This window comes from Neopsephotus bourkii, unplaced genomic scaffold (genome assembly GCF_033783945.1).
Source record: "Neopsephotus bourkii isolate Nb327-2 ecotype Australia unplaced genomic scaffold, CSIRO-AGI_Nbou_v1 NB_1760, whole genome shotgun sequence".
NCBI classification, from domain to species: Eukaryota; Metazoa; Chordata; class Aves; order Psittaciformes; family Psittacidae; genus Neopsephotus; species Neopsephotus bourkii.
In genome coordinates this window covers 361,903-384,508 of record NW_026902234.1, presented here as the reverse complement: position 1 = coordinate 384,508, position 22,606 = coordinate 361,903, and the positions used below count along the sequence as shown (strand labels likewise).

The 22,606-nt window shown below is 39.4% G+C and overlaps 1 protein-coding gene across 6 annotated transcripts in view; it reads left to right on the top strand.

The window, feature by feature from the left end:
• The window catches only part of LOC133225376 (cohesin subunit SA-2-like), a 57,814-nt gene that overhangs the window by 25,773 nt on the left and 9,435 nt on the right, over window positions 1-22,606 (top strand). For all 6 annotated transcript variants that reach the window (XR_009729129.1, XM_061377678.1, XM_061377676.1 and 3 more), the window contains 14 exons: window positions 6,852-6,959; window positions 8,917-9,025; window positions 9,878-9,995; window positions 10,768-10,871; window positions 11,303-11,395; window positions 11,482-11,571; window positions 12,556-12,759; window positions 14,373-14,449; window positions 15,417-15,504; window positions 16,522-16,599; window positions 18,490-18,582; window positions 19,308-19,476; window positions 20,380-20,531; window positions 21,344-21,445. Coding sequence is in view for 5 of the 6 variants with exons in the window: in XM_061377678.1 (XP_061233662.1) it covers window positions 6,852-6,959; window positions 8,917-9,025; window positions 9,878-9,995; window positions 10,768-10,871; window positions 11,303-11,395; window positions 11,482-11,571; window positions 12,556-12,759; window positions 14,373-14,449; window positions 15,417-15,504; window positions 16,522-16,599; window positions 18,490-18,582; window positions 19,308-19,476; window positions 20,380-20,531; window positions 21,344-21,445 (1,585 nt within the window). In the remaining variant the exon portion in view is untranslated. The remainder of the gene's footprint in view (window positions 1-6,851; window positions 6,960-8,916; window positions 9,026-9,877; window positions 9,996-10,767; window positions 10,872-11,302; window positions 11,396-11,481; window positions 11,572-12,555; window positions 12,760-14,372; window positions 14,450-15,416; window positions 15,505-16,521; window positions 16,600-18,489; window positions 18,583-19,307; window positions 19,477-20,379; window positions 20,532-21,343; window positions 21,446-22,606) is intronic.

The following is a 22,606-nucleotide window of genomic DNA, read 5'->3' as shown; positions in this document are numbered from 1 at the left end:
GTTGCTGTGAGCCCTGCTGATTTGGCTTAATTACTGGAGTGATGAAAATGGGAATTCGGGACTCAATAAGCAAATTCAATGACAGCTCTTCTTTTTGGTAAGACTAGTACTGGCGAGTCTGTAAAACCTGTTTGAAGAGAATGCAGACAATATAGACAGTCACATGTACAGGATTCTTAATAAAAGCCTACATCAAGATGCTTTTCTAGCAGGGGAAAAGCCTATGCCTCAGTACCTAAAACAGAGTCTGAAAGGACTCACTGCTGGCATTGCAGAAGCAAAGAAATTCCAGGGCTGTTGCGTCTCAAATAGGAGTGTTTCATAGCTCAAACCCAGTATCTATAGATTGAGCAGTAATGCTGATTGATACATGAAGTAAAACATGAAATGGGGTTGAGGACAGCAATTCCCCTTTCTTTAAAGAATAACAAATGACAGCTTGTATAAATGGCACTTCTACCTATGTGCACTGATATAATCAAATTTTTCGCCACTCTTGTCATGCTGCATCTTTTGTTGTTTCACCACATGTGTTGGCAAGAAGCAAGGTCAGGAGTCTCTTTTTTCCTCCAGTTAGTCCATTGGGTGCTCTGTGACTTTGGGGAAAATTCACTATATGAGTAACTCTTTTACTGGCTTCCTTAATTGTGTTTTGGGTGAGTACAGTAGCAAGACTTCATTGACACTTAATTATTTTTGTGATGTTTTACAGTTGCAGTTGAGCAATTAGCTTCATGGACGTTAGTAACAGTTTTGACCATCTTAACCATCACTGCATTTACTACTCTGTGTGCTACTCACCCATATGCTAGCTAGAGAGGCAGTGAAAACACTGATCTTTTCAATTCACTTAATGTTACATTACTGAAAAAAATCCTGGTGGTGATTCAAATGCATATACCTGGTTTGTTTGGGTTTTTTTTCCAAACCCAGAATTGTATTGTCATCTTGTCTATTTCTGTGAGCTGTGGTTTTTGTTGTCTTGTTTGTTGCATGTAGTCTCAATTGAATGCGAAGGTCTTTGGGCTAGTAGATTTCTATTTTTACACAGCATGATGTGATCTCAAAACTGAAATAAGCCTATGAGGTTTGGCATAGTAGAAATTATTAATGTTACTGAATTATGCATAATTGCTAGTATTAATGTTGCAAAGGATCTGAGAAGGAATGGAACTAGGAAGGAATTAGAGGGAGAAAACATGAGTGGCAAAGAGAGACTGAGGAATCTTGTGAAAACATTGAATTAATTTGCCTCCTGAAGAGCAATGTGCCTACTGCCAGTTAATGCTATTAATTTTTGTGTACTTAGCTACCTAAAAGAGCAGAGGGGTTTTGGAAAAGAGCAGCAAAAGTGATTAGATAACTGTAGTAGAAGAATGAGGAAACATTACAAGTGGTGGAGGGAGGGGCACAAATCTACAAATAGCTCGAATACGTATATAGCACAGGGGAAAATTACTTTGTGTTACATTAATTAAATGTACCTAGAAATTAAACTGAGTTTTAAAGACAAAACTCTCAAGTTTGAAATCTAGAAGAGCTGCCTTAGTATACTACATAGAGTCATAGAATGATAGAATAGTTTGGCTTGGAAAGGACCTTAAGATCATCAAGTTCCAACCTCCCTGCCATGGGCAGAGACACCTCACACTAAACCCTCTCACCCAAGGCTCTGTCCAGCCTGGCTTTGAACACTGCCAGGGATGGAGCATTCACAACCTCCCTGGGCAACCCATTCCAGTGCCTCACCACCCTTACAGTAAAGAACTTCCTCCTTATATCCAATCTAAACTTCCTCTGTTGAAGTTTTAACCTGTTACCCCTTGTCCTATCACTACAGTCAGGACTTAATGCAAATAGTTTTCAAACTATTCAATGGAGCTGACAAATACGTTAATTCTTACGACAGCGCTTTTGACAGTGGTCAGCAGAGTTAATCCAACTTGAAAGTCAAGAAACTGAGGCTTGTATTTTCCCAGTGTCCTGCTTAGCACAGGAGGCCTGAGTCGAGTAGGGGTATATCACTGTTTGGCTTAAAAAGTCTTAAATCTCCATTCCAATTCTCAACTAGAGCATGAAGGATGTTTTAGTTTGGAGAGGGAGGGGCCACACTGTAGGAGAAACCTGAAAACTGGCTTTGGCAAAGGATGCCATGGAAAACTAAAATGTAACATATGTTACTAGTTCTAGTGGTAGGTGCAGATGTCCCATGGCAAGTAATTCAGTGTCAGCAGAGAGCTGAGCTCTCTGATTCGGTAGTGTTATTTCATAGCTAAGCCATGGACTTCAGAGGAGACATTGGCTTTTGTTAGGCAAATGCACTGTATCTAGCTTGTTTAGACAAGCCATTGTGTAGAAAAACAGTTTATTAAAGGCTTAAATGCTTAATTATAAAAAGTGCTTAAATTATATGCTTAAACTATAAAAAAATTTCATGTGATTGTAAAAAATAAGATGAGGAGACATGCTATGAATATGAATAACTAAATTATTATCTTGTTTAGTGGCCTTTAGGAAAAACAAAGAAATGTTACCTTGAAGTTGAAAGAAGTAGCACATGAAGCAGTGAAGCAAATTATACTGCCCAGTTCTGGTTTCTTGTATCAGTAACTTGCTTGTAGCAGATCAGGTACTATCAAAAGGTAATGGCATGGAGCTCCTCACAGCTCCCCTGTGATTCTTTAAGGTCCACCACACAAGTTATTGTAGTGCTTTGTCAAGCCTATTCCAAACAAAAGAAAGGTGAAAGACCAACACGGAACAAAGGCATGTGCCTTCTCCTCTGTCTTACTCTCTTTTCCATCCTCTCAGATTTATGCTTTCTTGGAAGTTACCTTTAGCAGTTTTCTGCCATCATGCACCTCTATTCAAGAACCTTGAGGTCTATTCTGAAATCTTTTCTGTCTGAAGTTAACAAGAAAAATAAGAATTCTGTGTCTCCTAGGCTTATGTTTCTTAATCAAAACAGCATGCTATACAGCATCTGTCTAATGTGCATCATCCTGCATTCTGTCACAGCATAGTTGTAGAATCGCAGTGTATTGCAACATGCTAATCTTATTTTATAGTGGGTGGAAAAGGACTCTTGTTATATTTTAGTGGCAATCATGTTATCTTGCTAATCATCACTGATTTTGATGGTTATCTTTGATATAAGCAATAGCACAGAGCAAGAGAGGCAACTGTAGCAGTCATGTCTCTTGGCATAAAGCAAAATGGAAGAAATAGCAAGATAAAAAATCTTCAAACTGGTGCCATGTGCAGAACAAAATGGATCTGTGATCCTCCCCTAGAATATCCCAGCTTCTTCTCTGTGACATGTTCACACTGAAGTGCAGAGAAAATGATATGTCATGACACTGGTATGTGGAAGGCCATGCCTGTTTATTTTTAGGCACCTAAACACCGGCAGGCACTTCTGGCTTAACCTTTATCTGTTGCTTGGCATTCTGAGGGCTGTAAATTTACAGCAGTATTACTGCTATATTTGAAGTATTCTTTGAATGTTTGATGATTGGTTATATATGTAAAAAAGAAAGGCACCCATTTAATGTGATAGTATTAGTGGTAGCAGGAGTAGTCAGTATTGCTACTTCCAGAGGCAAGCAAAACCCCTAAGCACGCATTTGAGTGGGAGTTATGAATATAAACCTCATTGTATCACTGAGAGGAGTGGTTGAGCAGTATATGAAGAATAGTAGTACATAGAGGTATTCCCTCCCATCCAAAACCTACTGGTTTTCCCCTCCTTTGCTTCTATGCTATTTAGGAAGTGCTTCATACAATAGCTCCAGCCATCTATCTGACCTATTCTTGTATTGAGGAAGAAGGAAATAACACTGTTGTAGATTAATGTAAATTGGGTCACATTTCTAACCTCTCTGAAGACAAAGCTAAAAACAAGGAGGGTGGGATTTCAGAATCACAGAACGGCTGAGTTAGAAGGGACCTCTGGAGGTCATCTGGTCCAACCCCCGTGCTCAAGCAGGGCCACCTAGAGCCGCTTGCCCAGGACTGTGCCCAGATGGCTTTTGAGTATCTCCAGCAATGGAGACCCCACAACTTCTCTGAACAGTCTTTGACAGTGCTGTCACCCTCACAGTAAAAATGTGTTTTCTGATGGCTACAGGGAACCTCTTGTGTTTCTGTTTGAGCCCATTACCTCTGCTCCTGTCACTGAGCCAAGCCTGGCTCCATCTTCTTTGCACTCTCCCTTCAGGTAGTTATTGATAAGATTCCCCTAAGCCACCCTTTCTCCAGGCTGAATGGCCCCAGCTCTCTCAGCCCTTCCTTATAGGAGAGATGCTCCAGACCCTTAATCATCTTTGTGGCCCTTCGTTGAACTCTCCAGGATTCTGTGTCGCCTTCATCCCAGCAATGGTCTCAGCACTCCAGGCCTGGCCTCACCAGTGATGAATAGAGGGGAAGGATCACCTCCCTTGACCTGCCAGCAACACTTGTAATGCAGCCCAGGATACCACTCACTGCCTTTGCACAAGGGCACACTGCTGGCTCATGTTCAGCTTTGGGTCCATGAGGACCCCAGGCCCTTTCCTAAGGAAAGGAAATTTCTAAGGAAAGGCAGTTGCACTTGTACTGGAACAGGAGAGCCCTGAATTTCTATCCAAAGAGATGGCAGGCATGTAGCTGAGCTCTTCAAGCTAGCTGAACAATTTAAGCAGAGTATTTTAAAATTGAGACACACAGGTGTTGCATTTGCTATTTCCAGAAATGTGCTAAGAAGAGAACACCAATATATAAAGAATAAAGCCCTCAAATATGAAAAGAAGGGTACATTTGGCTGGCATGCTCATACAGGAAATTCCATTTAAGCATAAAAAAAATAATATTTTTACTGTAGGGGTGGTCCAAGACTGGAACAGGTTTCCAGAGAAGTTGTACAGTCTCTGACTTTGTAGATATTCAAAACCTGATTGGATACAACCCTCAGCTGATCATCCTCTGAGCAGGGTGTTGGGCATATAGTCCATGGAGATCATGTAGATCTTCCGAGGTGCTGCCTCTCCTCAGCTGTTCTCAGTTTTTTTAATGTATGTAGAGAGAAAATCTACATACAGAGAAACAAGTGCTTTAAAAGAACTAATAGACTGACATTAAAAAAAAGAAAAGAAAAAAAGTCTTGTCAGACTGCTAGTTTATTTCAGTAAATTCGCCACATCCTTTTAATAAAAAGAGTTGCTATATCATGTATTTTGATTCCTGTAAGTACAGTTTGTTGTCAGTCTTTGGTTTACTCTCGCCTGTTAAACTTGCAGAAGTTTAATAAATATGATACTTCATTCATGGCTTCACAGAACACAGCAATGTTTACTCATTCTTATACTCTAATGCACCATGCTAGCTTTTTCAGTTTCTTTCCGTTTAATCAGTTTTACTCTGTTTTTCCAGTTCAGAGATGGGTGAAGAGGAGTCACATCAATGTTTTTGCTTATGCTGATTTCATTATAGGTATACTTAGTACTTTGTACATGTCCTAATTTTACAAATATATATTTAAGGGAATTGAATGTTAAAAGAGGCCACCATCACTTTTGGAGACATACCATCAGCACTTTCATTTGAAGCTCTTTTCACTGTTCCAGTGACCACTGTAAGCAACCATGGAAAAAACATGAAAAATTCAAGTGATATATGAGTAAATACATTGTAAAGCTAAAATCCGTTCCAACTTCTATACTTGTGAAGCTATTGGCTTTGAGAAGTGAGTGTTATCTTGTCTCCTCCCCTGTTTTAAATCCCAGACAGTGCTAAAAAATATTTGCAATGGACACTCCAGTGATACTCTTGCCTAGCATGAGCTCATTTTTTTTTCAGCCAGGTTGGAGGATACTTTGGGGCTTTGTGACTTGTGGGAGTGCTAAAGGGTGCAATGGGTTTGAAGACAAATGGGCAAGTGCAGGAAGGGCTGCTAATTTTTCTAAGTTATCAGTCCCAGAAAATGGAGAGCACAAATCCTCAGTTTTAGAGAAGGTGTTGGGCCACAGCTGTAGATGGTTTTAAACTGTTACTACCTGAGGACTGAGTGCAGGAATAAGTATCCTTTTCCCTTATTTCTCTATAGAAGGGATTTCGTGTTGCTCTTTCATTCTCTGCGATAGCTTAGTCTAGTATCGTTGCTGAGGCAGTAAGGAGCAGGTGTTTTGAAACTAATCCTTGCTTTGGGCTTCACTTCTCTGGTATCTCTTTGGGGGGTTATTCCACATTGATGCTCAGTTTCCTTCTTGAAAATGGTTGATATTTATACCTCTCATGGAGTGTTCTAGGTTTACTGGTTGGCATGTGATATTCTCAAGATGTGTAGCTGAGTGAAAAAATTCTGACATTGAGGTATTTGCACAGAAAGGTCACAGTCATGCTATCAATGTGTTTTGCTTTCTTTTTACATATGACTGTATAAGCGTAGTGTAATAGAGTATGGGTTTTAAAATACTGTAGTAAATTAAAAGTAATGTATACTATAAAATAAAGGCTCCTTGTTTGTTAACTTCTATGGTGAACAGCTAAGCATAAAGCAGAGGCATGACTTTCCTATTTTATTACTATTACTGTTTTTACTGTGACCACTGATCAACCTAAATTATACTTTAAGTTAATGTTCGTGTCCCTGCAGCAGGCCTGATTTATCATGGCTTGCACAGTTCTGTATCTGTGCACAGTTAGTAAAAAAATTGTGCTGATTTTGTTTGCTAGAGCTTTTAGATATATTCTACAAAAATTTAGCTGTGTAAGCAAGTGGCATGGCCGCAGATCTAGTAAAAGCTGGACATAACATTCATAATATTATTTGCAGATAAACCTGAACTATAACTTCCGTTGTTATTTTTGCCTAGGAACTGTGAGGATGTGTTATCAGCTGAAGACTGTGAAACGTTATACCAGTTTGTTTATACCACACACCGTCCGCTTGCAGTAGCAGCTGGGGAATTTCTTTATAAAAGGTATCTCTGCCTGCTTGCATGCCTACTTCTTGCATATTCTCATTTGTTTCAGAATAAAGGTGGGTTTATTTCAGAGGGACATTAAGCATTAATTTTTCCATTGGAAGTGTGTACCATGAGGGTGCTAGATGTGTTTTCTTCTGCTGAATCAGAAGAGGAATGCTGTCTGGGGGTAGTTGCTTGTTCCCCTGCACAGCCTTGCCAGAATAAGCATGAGAAAAGCTGCAAGGCTAACACAGAGAATATGAAGCAACTGACTGATCCACAGATGTCATGCAGTGTTGAGAGTGTACCTCCTTTCTTTCTACTTTCTTTTCCTGGTGCTTTGCTACTTACAAGCTAATTCATCACCTGGCATCTGCTGGATTTCCATAGCTTTGGTGATTAATCACAAAAATGGCCTCCTCCCTTTGGAAGTTGCCTTATACATTGTAAAGGCTTTGAATAATGAGAGATGCAGCAGATTAAAAAGCCCTCCCAATTTTCTGTCAGGTTAATGAAGTACAGGTTTTATCTTCCCCAGGAGTAACTCTTATAAATGGGCTTCTTATAACAATGATTGCATGAAGTGAATGGAGTTGGCATGCTAAAATGAGAAGAAATAAATATTCTGTCTCTGCAGCTGAGAGATGTAATTTTGCCTTACAGAGAGGAATGAAAATAAAAATATTTTGGCAAGACTTTTGTGGGAAAAAATCAGAAATAATAATAATTTGTGTTTTCATACATACCCCTTAGTTGTCTCTTCCTATCTGGCTGAATTGCTGACATTCTGGGTTTTGTGGAGCCAAGCCCAACAGAAAGATGAAGATAAATTTGTGTTTTGATGAGTCTTCTATCACATCTGCTACTTAGTCTTTTGTGTTGGTCCTGATATTCTATCATAAATCAGGAGTTTTTCCTCTCAGAACACTGCTGCTTTTTGTCACTGAAGTGATTGCGTTGATAACTTTACTTTTCCTACCCAGCTTGCTGGTGCAATGTGGACCCTCTGACCCTGTAAACCTCATCCTCTTCTTGTTTATCCAGTTCTTCTCTCCAGCAGTTTTGCCAGTATAGAAGTGTTCATTCTAGTGTGCTCAAGATGTTAGGCTCTTTTCTCCTTTCCCTGGTCATTATTGCTAAAAGTTTTAGTTTAAATGCTTATGTTTCTCCTTTCCCTCCTTGGTTTTCATGAAGTCTCCCCACTTTCTGCATTTTTAACTTAGGCTAATTACTTAGCTGGCATAAATTATACAAGCAGAAACACTTTCTGAAAGTGTAAGCTTGTATTGACATTGAGTAGTGTAGTCCTGCTCTTAAATCCAAGCCATTTCGGCCATTAATCTGCAGGGATGGTCTTCCTGTACTTATCTGGGGACTAGCATTTTTTGTAAGCAGTACAGTCACACCAATTTTGGATAAAGAGAGAAATGGAAATTGAAGTGTCATATTGTGTTTCGTACTTCAGACAGAAGAGGAAGAACAGTTTTTCCACTCTATTTGTAAAGTCTATTTGATTTCCTCTTATAAATACAAAATACTGTGCTTTCTTTAAGAAGCTTCAGTTCCAAGATGTACTATGATATGAATAATGGCTGGGTAGTAATATCTCTGCTCTGTTGTTAATGCTTAAATTCAGCCTAGAGCTAGCCCTTTTTCAAGCATGAACGAATGCCTACCTCATTATATGTTCAGCTCTATGGAATCTACATCTGTTGTCCAGAAAGCTGGCAGGGTACCTGTGAAATTGTCAGAAATAATCTCTGCATCCACAGGGAGAGTAGATCTCTTATAATGGAAAACAATCTAATCTCTTTTCCTTTCATCTGATAAAAGTCTAATGTGGTTTGGAATTATAAAGTAGACATTTAGAAGAAATACAGTCTTTGGGATCTTGACAGATTTTGTGTTACATTGGCAAATGAGTATAAGGAGAATGTGGCAGAACAGGACTGACTTCCTTCTGTGTTGGCAGGTTGCTTAGTCATGAGGGAGATGAAGAAGTTCAGCCCAAAGGAGGAGGGAAGTTTGGGTCGAGTACTGACCAGCTGAAAAGATTAATACGTTTTTTCCTGGACAGTAAGGTGAGGAGAACAGCCCCTGCAGTAAGCCTTTTAAATCCAGTGTTGAATGTTAAATCAGGTATTGGCTCCTTTTGAAAGCTATTTCTGGTGGTGAGCTCTGAAATGTTTGGTGTTTGGGATGTTTTCACTCTCTAGGATGAGTTTTTAATGAAGGTGTTTCTGTTCTATTGTATTAAAACTGATTTACAACTATGCTAATGGAGAGAATCAGTGCTTGAAGTAGCTTCTGAAACCCATCTGATGGACTAATGCCACTGAGTGAGGGTTTTTGGTATGTGTCTGTGTTCTGCAGGCAGATATGGGTAGCTGCACCATTGCTCTATGATTAATGAGAACTGTGTAATTTTTCTGAGAGTTTTATCAGCTTAAGTGCTGCACTTCATTATTTGGCTTTTGCTGTGGTGCAGACCTCTGTCTGGCCAAAGTGTCTCAGGCACAGCAGTTTTGACACTTTTGCAAAGAATTCCACAGATACTGCTTAAAACATTGACTCGTTTCCATTCCCAAGATTTAGATTCTAGTCCCAAGTGTTTTAGTTGTGATCAACAATATAAAAGCAATACAAAGCTAGTTTTAAAGAGATTACTTAGATTACACAGCAAAGGTATTCTAAAAAGAAGAAGGAGAAGCTTTTTTTCCTACTTTTTTCCCTCTACTTTTCTGTTTTGTATCAGATAGAAGACATGGTGATTAAATGTTGATTAGCCTCAAAATGAATATGTTGGAATACTGTGTGTGAATGTATGTGTGAATGACAAAGCTTTGTAATTGGAAAAAGGGAGAGGAACATAGGAAGCTCTATTTCTTTTAATTATATGTTTGCTTCTATAAGCTTGTGTTTTTAATCCCTAGCTACACAAACATGTTGCATACCTCATAGATAGTCTGTGGGACTGGGCAGGCAAATTCCTGAAGGACTGGGAGTGCATGACCACTCTTCTATTAAGAAATGCTGAAGAAGATGGAGAAGGTGAGTAAGCAAAGAGCTTAGTTTGTCTGAATGAATCTCTTGATACCGTTTTTTTGAACTTCAGCTAGTTTAGGATCATTCCATATTGCAGTACGCTTTGATCCCAAATACTGGTCCCCAAGAGCCACAAAGCACATGTAACTCAATGCATTGCCAATGTGATATTTGTATCAACATATTTGTTTTATTAAGTATTCTGTATTTATGTATTGCTAGTTTAGAAACTTTTGAAGAATAATTGCATAATTAAGCCATAATGCATATGTAACATTTACTTTTTCTGTTGTTCAAAACTTAAGGATCTAAAAGCATTAACTGATTGAAGTACAGTACCTGTTGGGTTATTGTTCATGCCTGAAAAGAAAATGCATAATGTGCTGAGTTCATTGACATCTAACACTCTAGAGGATTAGGGTTTTTTATAATTATTTTAAAGTGAACTTAAATAAATCTTTATGGTCCCTTCCAGCCCAAACCATTCTATGATTCTGTGAGTAGCTGTGGTAATAGAACTGGAGGTGGTTGTTGAAATCAAAGTTTGTAGACCAGTGAGCTCATGTTGGTATTCAAAGAAGCAGGTTTGTCCTAAATGAGTTAGTAGTCAATAGGAGTAGGCCTTGTTAAAGCTGCCTGTGTTTTAGCCCAGCTGCCCTAAAATGATTAACCATTATAGGAGTAATTAGTTTTGTGTTCAGTAAATGTAGAAAATAATTTTCTTCAAATTAAATCTTCAATTTTCTTTTATGTGATGCTGAGACTGATTTACTTACAGAACTGAGTGATGCCTATCAAAGTGCCCTCATTGAAATTATCCTCGCAACAGTTAGAGAAGCAGCTGAAGGTCACCCTCCGGTGGGCAGAGGTGCAGCCAAAAAAGTCAGTACATCTTAATCTTATTTATTGTCCTGTAACCGCATTCTCTGTGCCTTATATGCTGTGCCAGATAGCGTGTTCCTTGCGGTAGGTATATCTTAGGAAATAAAATGGCTTATTTTATGCAACTACACAGTGTCTTTTGACCTCTGCATCTTACCAGTTGAAGGAGATAGGCATTAGCGGAATGCCAGTGGAAGCACGTTCCTGACAAATGGTGAACGTTTTATCTTTGGGATATAGCTGTTCAGCAATTTGCATCTAATTTATGGTTAACAAAAAATAAAAATCATCTGGTTGTCTCCATGGAAAAGTATCTGTATCTTAGCTTGATACACTTTAGACAAAGGCATGTGAGTTAACCTTAGGTTACATATAAAATGCCACTGAAATTGAAGAGATTTTATAATTGAAACAAAATGCTTTATCTGCAGATTCTTTCAGTAAAAGAGAAGAAAATACAATTGGAAGATTGTACCAAAATTACCGAACACTTTATTATGGTGCTTCCTCAGCTCTTGGCAAAGGTAACTAACAGCTGCTATGTGAATGCATGTTAAATATTTTGTTAAAATTCCTGCAGTGTACTCATATCCTTTTTTTTTCTCTGCAGTATTCAACAGATGCACAAAAAGTGGCAAATCTTCTGCAGATTCCCCAGTATTATGATTTAGATGTTTACAGTACAGGACATCTAGAGAAGGTGAATAAGAATTGGGGTAGTTGGTTCATGTGGAATATACTAAACTTCTGTGACAATGCACAAGTTTAGTGGGACTTGGAACAAGCAGGAGACTGTTGAAATGTAAAGAATTATCTCGTACCTTGAGGAAACTGGTCTTATTAGGGACTGCCAAAGAAAAGCCTTAGTGCTTGTCAGCTTTAATATGCTGTGACTGGCCCTGGTGGATAATGATTTGTGGTTTCATGTGGTAGGCCCAGCCCTAGGTTTTTCATTGCTGGGTGGAGAGAGGGTGGGTAATGCCATGTGCCTGAGCTGATGTCTCCCAGGAGTTTACAACAGAATAGGTTTCATTCTCCTTGAAGACTGATTCCCAGCTGCTGGGGAATGATAGTAACTGAAAGATAAGAATGGAGATAATGTATCTGCTGCTGGGAAAGGGATGGTCAGAAATGGATAGATGAAATCCTTGAAATAGCTTAATGTATTCTTAAGCAGGGATGTTTACACTGAGGTAATGTTAGGCGAACACTCCTAAGTTAATTTCAGCACAAAATGTTAACTGGAGGAGAGTCAGCAGAATGGCAGAAGTTACTTCCTCTCACTGAGTGAAGATCCCAGTTGCTAACATGATCTGAAACATTTTCCATCTTCTGCTGCTGAGGGAGACAACTTCCATAGTTTGGAGACACACCTGTCCTTCGGAAAGATATTTTTTATTCCCTACCTTTGTCTTTATTTTTATGTAGTGCCAAACATGTACTGCAAAAGTAGAACTTGAAGCAGTTGCTTCATTCTTTAGGAAGATCCAGAGACAACGATAACAAAAAAAACAGTCTATAAACCCAGACAAAAATGTTGCATCCTTTAATCCTGTCCCTCTGCTTCTTAGACTGGCGTTTATTTTAGGTTGGATATGAACATATGTGGGCCTAGTGAAGTGTAATTAAAGCATAAGTGGATTTTTGTACAATTTACCTATAATACTCCTTTTATCACCTGCAGCATTTGGATGCTTTGCTGAGAGAGATGAAGGACATTGTGGCTAAGCACTCTGATGTGTCTGTCCTTGAGACTTCCTCCAGGGCTTACTATGTCCTCTGCAGTGAAGAGATTGCCATCTATAGCCAGGTGGATCATGCCCGATCTCAACTGATAGATGAGTTGATGGGACATCTTAACTTGCTACTAGATGGCTTCTGGCAAAAGGTGAGTGTGACTCATTGTGGATAACAGACTGTTTCCCTACGAAAAAATAAGGCAAAAATATTAAGGGGGATATGGAGCTATTCTCTGCCTACTGTTTCTGCTCGAGGCGAGCAGAGCTTCCCAAGATGAGTTTGTGCCTCTGAAAAAACTGTTTACATTTTAACGAAGCAGATGTATTTTGGCAGGAATAGAGTGGGGAAAGTAATAAATGAGGTAGTCCACACCAGCAACAGGGCATTTTATGGCTTCTGGCAGGTTTTCATGGGGTACCAGCATTTTTTGTAAAATGTGTTGACCCAGAAATCCCCTAACCACAAATTGGATTTATCTTGAGGGTATTAAACACATATCTATGTCAATGTGGAAGAATGTATGTTTAAGAGAAACAAAATAAGTGCTAGACCAGGTATTCTGGGCTTAAGCTCCACAGTTGCTCCACAGTTGTTCTGTTACCAGGCCAAAGATTCTGTGTGCAAGATCAGCTAATAAGTGCTGTGGATCTATAGGTGATGAGACTGTTCCCAAGAAAAGGTATAGTTCTGTACTACTACATATTTGACTATATACAAAACGTCTTTTGTGCTGTCACTTTGCCTGTAGAGAGAGTTTTGGGGGGGGGGGAGCAACCCAGCGGTCTGTAATTGTATAAGCAGATTGTAAATCTGTGGGGTCTCTGAATAACGACCTTCCCCTTGAAGAAGGACTGCACAGTCTCCCTCAAAGTTCTTCATTAGTTCTAAAAAGCAGAAACAGCTGGTGGTGATATGAATAGCTTGCTGGCTGAACTGAACAACAGAAGCCTGCAGCTGATCTGATCAACTGTGCCATCATGAACAGGTGTCGTGCCATGGTATGAGTGTTAATACTGACAGGTTTTTATTGGACACTGGGATATTGTAAAATGTGTCAAACCAAAAAATCCCCTAACCTCAGATTAGGTTTATTTTTCTGGTCTTAAATAGATATCTATGTCAATGTGGAAGAATGTGTGCTTATAAGACACAATAAAAGTGCTAGACCAGGGATTCTTCAACTCCTTTTAAGTGTGATCCGTATCTAAATAAAGAGATTTCTCCTGGAACCCCTCCCTTCTAATTCCTGGTTGTATATACTGTCTCCCATAATCACGTAGTATACTTGTGGAAACTACAGCAATTGCATCTATGGGAAAGTATTTAATATATTTTTAGCTATCTTTGAATGTGATCTGGCAGCTGGAAGCAAGGAGAGTCAGCACCAAGTGAACAGTTAGCCCCCCAGAGATCCTTAACAACTGTGTGAGGGACCACGAATGGCCTGTGAGTCTGAGGGTTAGCACTTCTGTGTTAGCCTAACTGCTAGTTTTATCTCTATTTTAGCAATACTGTAGGCTAGGGAGGATGCCATGGGTTCATTAATGTCAGGAATGTTTCCTTATACAGGATTTCCATGCAGTCAAAGTGGTTTCTTTTTACTGTAGAGGAAGACGTGAGTAGCAGTGTTAAAGGTGAAGGGAGTGGGGAGGGCTGGAGGAGAGTAATTCAAACTTGTGGATTAGTTGAGAAGAGAACATAGCAGTTGCCTTGCCCCACACTGGCTAATTCCTTTCTCTTTCCCAAACTTTCATAATTTAGGAAGAAGGATTTTGTATGGATGCAGGAGAAATTTCCCGGATGCACTCTGTTTTGAGAAGAGTAGCAGCTTTTCATAAGTGAGATATTTATTTACACAATTTACTTTCCCATATACTGAAGTATCCACCTAACAGGCACAAAGTGAGAATTGCTCTTTTTTGTTGGGTTTAATAAGATTTTTCCCCAAAGCATGAAAATGATCTCTATGAGAAGTGCTGCAAGTTTTAGTTTCTTCTTAATGCAACTACTCTTAGGTATGGAATTATTTTGGATTCATTATTGAGGTTGGAGCATTAGCCCTAATGTGGCTTGAGAAGTCTGTGTTACAGAGGTGGGATCTCAGAGTGGGCACCAAAGATTCTCTCTGTGGTGCCTCTCTTCTAGCTGGATGCTTTTGCACTGCCTTACTGTCAACACTGGTGGTCAGTCTGAAGAGGGTAGAGTGAGTAAAGTCTTTTTCCCCTGGCAGATGTTACCTGCTTTGTTTGATTTAGTTTATTTGATCTTCTTTTGTTAAAAGATGTATTTCTCAAAAGCTTGGTTCTCCAGGGATTGTTCACCAAGTAAATTATCATGCAAGATAGTAGAGAGTGGGGAATTTGGCTGTCTTCTTAGTCTTTTACCTACCCTATGTGCTAGGGCTGCTCTGTTTTTGCAAAGAGAAGTCTTAACATTGAGCTGCAAACACTCGAGTATTAGAAACAGCCTTTTAAAGTGTGGTGGGGAAATTGTTCTTTAGACCCTTTTGGGCACCTAGAGAATGTGGATAGAGTACAAGAAAAGGAATAGAGCTTAAGCTGGTTTTCCTCTCCTCATGGCACTGCAGTTTTGTGGTAGGAATGCAGACTGTAAGGCTATGGTTTAAAGGTTGCAGTGTTAGATTGTGAAAACAATTTAATTCCTCCCTTTAGAATTATTAATTAGTTGTTTAATATTATCACTATACATCAGATAAAGGCAAAAATAGGATACATTTAACCTGTTTGGTCAGGTGAGATTTGTTTCTTGCTTAGTGTATCACTATCATTTCTTTTTCACTTGCAGTGCACACGATCTCACCAAGTGGAATCTGTATGACAAGACTTTAAGGTTGCTGGTGTTTGAAATGGAACATGGGAGTTTGCCTGTTCTGGTCAGTTGTTAATATTTAACACTGGAGGAGTTTTTTCTTGTTGAAAGCAGGAAAATTAGGAAATACTAAATAATCTTATATATAAATGTCCTACGGGGCAGAAAGGTACTGTTTCCATTTCTCTATCTGGGGAAACGAGGCTGTCTTTGGTATAATGTTATTTGAATTGGTAAATTCATGCCGTAGATTCATGTATTTTGGACATTACCCAAAACTATGGTAATCGTCTGACATCTGGATTGATTCTTTGCCACACTCAGTACTTCCCATGATTGTACAGTCTCGCTCTCAGTAGACATGAAATTGTAGATTGCATGTAACCAGAAATAGGAATACTTTAGACCTGTTCCTTGAATATTGACTCTTGGTGAAAATGGTTTATAATTACCAGCTGTCTCAACTGCAGACTTTCGGCTGTCTGATTGCCTCAATTCAAATATTGGCTATGTCAAGATGGAGGTGTATATCCTGGGGTTATAAGGTGAAGTACTCCAGTAGCCATGACTTTTAATCAGCACCTGTTTTGAGGTGACAACTTGAGGTTATTTGGGAAGGGTAAAATACAGTTGAGTAAAGAGAGCCTGCAGCAAGTAGGTAGAGGTGAACTCCTTTAGATGGGGCATTGGAGCACCAAAGTTTGGCTTCTGCTCTGAATTGCTCTCTAAAGGAGTCAATCTTTTATCAAAGACTGCAGAGAAATCCTGAGAAGCTAAGCTAAAGTTAGCTTCTGTGAACACTCTTTTTAGTACATGGTTAATTTCCACTGAACTCATCAAGATGTCAAGAGTTCTGCAGAAGCAGCACCTTAGTAATGGAGGTTCTCAGGAACCAATTTTTGCTTGTTTGTAAACTCATTAAGTTTATTTTCAGTGTCTAAATACTTTGCAGTGCAAAAACAGTCATGCAAGCAGCGTGCAGAATGTCAGGCTTGAATGCTTTTTGCTTCCTAAGCTTTTTGCTGTTGAGTTTCGTGTGCAAAGGTTCATGTAAATAAAGTACATGTGTTTTTATTTGCAGATTATTGTGCCAGCTCTCCAGTGCACATATTTTTCTCTCCTGTGGCAACTAGCTGCAGTTTCAGAAAATTCTCCCAAGGTTGGTTGCTCCATTTAGTTTTGAATGCCAGAGTTGTGATTCTAGAAGTTTAAGTTGCCTTCTTTTTCTTAGATTGCCAGAAAAAAACTGAGTGCCAGGCTTTCTAAGGAGATAATTTGTGTGTTTTCTTGAGGAAACCAAGTTGAATTGAGGCATTTTCTCTCTGTCTTGCCCTCCTTTTTAAAAAAGTGTTTATGCTTTTTCAGGCTGCAGGAGAGTAAGTGAACAGTGGATCACCTCTATTTTTACTGCAAAACATGTTCATTGAATTCCTGAAGCTTGATGGAGATAAGGAGCTTGTTCCACTGCCAAATAGTTTGTTGTTTTCTTGTTTTAAGCAACAAAGAGTATTCAGTGAATCCTTCAGGAAATCTGTTGCTTTGTTTTTTCTTATTTTCTTGTTTTACTTACATATTTTTAGCAGAAAGCTTGAGGAAAGTGGCAGTTTTCTCATCAACTATTTACTTTCTTAATTGGTTTTCAAAAGTGTCAAGTTCTGGCAGGTATTTTAGAAGGCAGTCTAGTTTAAGACACCACAGAGCAAAACTCCTTTATGCTTCAGTTCGTATGTGAATGTGTACCTGTGCTGCATGTCTTCATGGTAATTTCTGACTATGCTGACTGCTGTTGCTTCTGTCATTCTGTCCCCTTCCCCTGGTGCTCACTCCCATGTGTGCAGACTAGGATGCTGACATGGACATTTGTTAGCTGGGAGGTTGCCCGTTGGGTGACTGATTCACTATCTATTCCTGTCCCGTTCCATTCCTATGTGGATATCCGCATCTCTCACTGCTCTATGTTCTGCCTTTCAGTCCAGACATGGTTAGCTTAACTGATAATGGGGCAGTATATTTTTTTAATTTGACCTTTCATATGGGAGCAGATTTTGACTGGAAGCACAATGTTATGGCCCACTCTGCAGGGCCGAATCTGGATATTGGCAGAGAGAGAAATTCTAAGGGCAAAAAAAACATTTCCTGGACCAGCAGCTCTAGGACTGTTTTTTCCTCCCCCTCCACCCGCAAGAGAGCTAAGGCAATGGTTTACCTCCCCCTCTGCTTCTTTGCAGCATGCCCTGGGATGGGTCCCCTTTTTTTGTAAATGTACAGTTGCATAGCACAAAATCCAGCCCTCCTGTAAGGGCATTCCTCTTCTATTCACTGCTCAAAGCTCAGTGCAGTGCAACAGCTGCGACCTGATGAAGGATTAGAATCTTTTCTATGGCTGTGGGCAAATCAAGTAGTCGTGTCTTGCTGGATTTATCTTAACAAACAGAGGTGTCTAAGTTTTTGAGTGCCAAAGGTAGCGGTGTGGTTAAACTGCATTCCCTCTGTAGTCGATAGAAGGAGGGAGAAGAGCAACTTCAGAAGGCAATACATGTTGCAAATTAGGTGGGATGGACAAGAGTTTTCATAGCTCTACTTCCATCTCTGAAGTGAAAATCATCCTTACTGCATCATAAGGATAAACTGAAGTGAGGAAGGGAATAAGGGAATACATGCTATTAAACTGCCCATCATACAGATGGAGCAACAGAGTGTGACTTGCTGAATACCACTAGCCTCAGCAAGTGTGACAGGTGCACATGTCCTACTAGTATTTGTTACATTTCTGCACCAGAGTTGAGGGGAAATTATGTATTTTTAATGGATTGACCTTTCTATCCCAGATATTGTGCCTGAAAACAAGCCATGGTTTAAAAATTGTTCATAGCTAGTAAGCTGTTGCTGCTGGGAGATGTCAGCTTTTTTCATAATGTCATCAGCTGTGCTATCTTAAATGAATTATAATAGTGGAAGACAGATGCAACTGTTGCTTGTTCTATAATTCTCTAATGAATCATAGTCCATAATGTGTTTTTCTTCTTACTTTTTCTAAATATGTTTTTAGGAGACTCTTTTTGCACTAGGAAGGGAGCTGAGACATTTCAGTCAAATTTGCATGCACTTCCTCCACCATAAGGATAAAGATATAAAAGAAAAGGTTTGTGTTTCTCTATCACTTAAATGGTGTTCATGCTCAGTCCTCCTTTTAAATGCCTGCCTTTCTTTTCATGCTAGTATTTCCTTCTACTGACTTTTGTATTTTTTTTTAGTCTCTTAGCAGAAAAATAGCTCTAAAAAAACCCAATATTTGACTATTTCTTTTAAAGGGAAATTAAAGTTTTGTTAGTTGAAATGCTACAAAATTCAGCGCTTTAATCAAGCACAGATACATGTCTGCATGGTCCATCTGCAGAATCAATGAATGTCTCAATTCATGAATCTGAATGTCTCAGTTTGCTGGTTGATAATCATTGTGTTTTCTGATTAGACTGAGCAGTGTATTGTGTACTGGTTGCTATCATTGCTTTAGTAATGCCTTGCTATGAATATTACTTAAAAAAATGGGAGAAATTGTCCAGTAATTAATGTGTTAAAAGGGAGATATTCTAGCATAACAGAGCTCTTCTTTCCATGGAAGTTTGACAGCCTTTAGGTGATATTCATGCATGATACCTGTATATGCTGTATCCTTAGGTACAAATTCTAGAAAGGCTTTGCTGTGGCATTTTACCGCATACTGGAGCAAACAGAAATCTTTAGCTTGCAAGGAAGAAGTGGGATAGAAGCTAGTTTGTTAATGCTGGTGTTTGATGGAGATGGAAAGTGGAGTTGGCATGAAAGGCGGTCTCTAAAAACTTCTTTGTCTTTGTTTGCTTGGTACAGGCCTTCCTGATACTCTGTGACTGGTTGCTGATTTTGAGTCATCAGGATGCAAATAATAATGAACAAGCAGTTGGACTTCTAGATTATCTTCCTAGCACATCACTTCAGGAAAAACTGCTTTTATTTATTCAGGAACATGTTTTCATGGGGGAAGAAGAGGAAAGCAAAGGTTAGACATCTTCATCACCTGAGAAATAATCTACCACTTCTGCTGTCATTTGCCATCTGCACTGAATGTATCGGGAAAATGGGCTGGTCTTTGGAGTTTTTTTGAGGGGAGAAGGGGCTGGGGTTGTTTGTTTTTTTTTGACTGGGTCCCTTTACGAAGAAAGTGGCTGATCTGTGATACACCGATCTGTATCCACTGAATCTTGTGGATCACCTTGTGGATCAACCACAGGAAGTATCTGCAAATTTACTTACATTTGCAGCAGGAAAGAGTGTATCTCAGCTCTCCTCCTGCAAGAAGCTCTCCCCAAGCACCTTTGTAGCTGTTTTGGAAGACTCTTAGGAGTATTTGTTTTCCATCTAGTAATTAACATATGTTCCAGAGAGTTAATGATAGGAAATTACTTTTTTCTCTCACTCTTTTTGATAACCACTTGGAGAGTTCCATCTGAACTCTTCCCTTGTTGATGGTACATGGCAGCTTTTGTAGGGTTTCTCATGAGTTATGTGCTGGTTTTCTAGCATCTGTGTTATTTGAGGGAAAAAAAATGTGGTTGCAATTTGTCTGGTCTCTTCCATTTGGCATGTTTGTGCGCCTGGTTCCATTCTGTAGCTGTGAACTGTGTTGTGCACAGAGATTCTGACTAGTAGAAATGTAAAAGCCCCATGAAGATGGGAGTAGAAAGAAGACTGTGGAAATAATTTGTTTTCACTGTCATCAGTTTCAAGCTTTGAAATGGAAATAAACCTGTATTTTCTGATACACTCAGGAATGAGTACTAGCATCTGTTGCTTACTGTGTTGACTGAACAGCAGTCTGTGCTATTTGGATGAAAGTTTGTCATTAAAATTGAGATCTTGAATAAAGTAGTAGAACAAAGCTTCAATGCTTTTGTTTCCCTAGACCTGACAGAAGAGGAGGAAAGGGAGGATGAAAGTTGCAAACTTGACAACTTGCACAAAAAGCGGAGTCTCCTTGCAGCGTATTGCAAGTTAATAGCATACAATGTGGTAGAGATGACTGCAGCTGCTGAGATCTACAAGTATTATGTGAAGGTAATGTTTTAGATGAGGTTGCTTTGCGTATCAGCGCATTTTCATTTTTCAGAGTGACTCCAGTTTTCGTGAAAGATGTGGGGTTAATAGTCTTATGGCTCAGAATCCTTGCATGATCACAAAAGGGCTATAAAATCAAGCAAGTGCATGACAAATCTTCCCCCTTTGCTCTGCAAAGGTACCTCACTGCAGGCAAAGTCAGTGAAAATTGAGTAGGGGGTATGTCTGTCTGCACATCTGCTCCTCAGCTTCTCCAGAGGTCACTGCAGAGAAGCAGTTTATGGCTAGGAGAGTATTTTAACTATAGTTTCCCACACTGAAGCAGTCAACTCCATAGAGTTCACCCAGTCCTTACACAGATGGCCTAGATTTCACATGAGTGCTGGTGTTTAAATAACTGGTAGAGCTTCAGCCACTCTGAAGTGAGTTTCAGGAGGACTGAGAGGAACACAGATGGACAGTTTCCTTGAGCCAACTAACAGGACTTTTGATCTTGTTTTTCACTGGGCCCAAGGCAAGCACTGCTTATATACAGAAAACTCTGTTTCTCTCCTGAGGAGGCTTTGTTCTTTTGTTGTAATAAATACTTAGCAATTTCAGTGTAACTTTAATCCTCACATTCTCTTAAAGGAGCACGACATTGCTTTACATATGGAATAATAGAAAAAGTCCAGTTTTCATCTTTTAGCTTGAGTGTTCTGATATTGGGAGCATTTTGTGTACTTCTGTTGCGTGAAAACAGTTGTATTTTGTGTACTCCCAGTGCTAAAGAAGGGTAATGATAATTTCATTTGTTTTGTTGCTGTTAATAGACCTACAATGATTTTGGAGACATAATTAAAGAAACTTTAAGCAAGACAAGACACAATAACAAAATTCAGAGTACCAAGACACTGATTATCTGTCTGCAGCAGGTAAGGTTAAGATTAAAGCAAGAGGCTAGGGGCTCTTAATGACAGCTGTACTCATATTGGAGTGTTTTATGTTGCTGTAATTATTCAGAATTCAAATCCATGAAAATGAAAACCCAAACTAGTGGAAGAAATTGTTTTCCTTGCCTGTACTTTCTATGTGTATGTTGATTTTTGCATCAAAACTCCTTACAAATCATTACATCTGTTTTAAAATGTAATCTTGTGCATGATTTTTTTGGTCTTGGTTTTAACCATCAAATGCATAGTGTGTTAGGACTGATGTGTAAGTATGAAGTGTTTCTTGGGATATGGTAGGCGTCTCTTAAGCTTAACAAAGGTTAAGAATATTTTACAGTATACAGTAAAATATGGTGTAGTCTGTATTTTACTGACTACCTCAATTCATATTCCGTTTAAAGAACCAGAAATGTATCTCTGGCTGGCAAGTTCTAACCCCCCATATCTGCAGTATTGTTTTTCTGGAAGAAAGTGGGTTGTGGCCCTTCTGAAGGGTCTCAGTTGCTGGGGCTTGCAGCTGCTGACTGATGAGGCCAGTTAGCTATTTTAGCAGCTGCTTTTGCCAGCTCTGCCCATGACCAGAGCTGCTTCTAGCCTGGAGTCATGCTGTAGGCCACAGAGCAGGCTCTTCACAGGGGGTGTTGACACATGAGCTTTGCTTATTTCACACACATTGCCAGGGGCTTATCTGTGAACTAGCCCCTGAAATCTGAGCTTAGATGAGGCTAAGCAGCATTTGGCTACATATATTCTGCTGACATAGTCAGGACTTTGTGTTTAGGTATCACATAGACAACAAGCCCTTTTTGGCCATTGCTTGACCTTGAGAGTTAACAAGTTGAAGAGAACAAGCTACCTCCCCATGTTCTGTTACCAGGAGAACCCCCAAAAATAGTTAATTGGGCTCAAAACGTGCTTTTGACCCAGTCTCACTCTAAAGAAATTGGACTATGCTGCTGCCAAACTTGATGCTTTATATTTGAATTCTGATATTCCAAAAGCTTCTCGGGCAAATTAGGCCTCTGGGGCTTGATTCAGCAGTCCTAGCAGGAGATGGGGTCAGTGGAGCCACCATCTTCAGGAATTGGTTCTCTGTTTATGCACACCGTGTTTTATTTTTCTTTTTTGATTTATGCCTGTTAG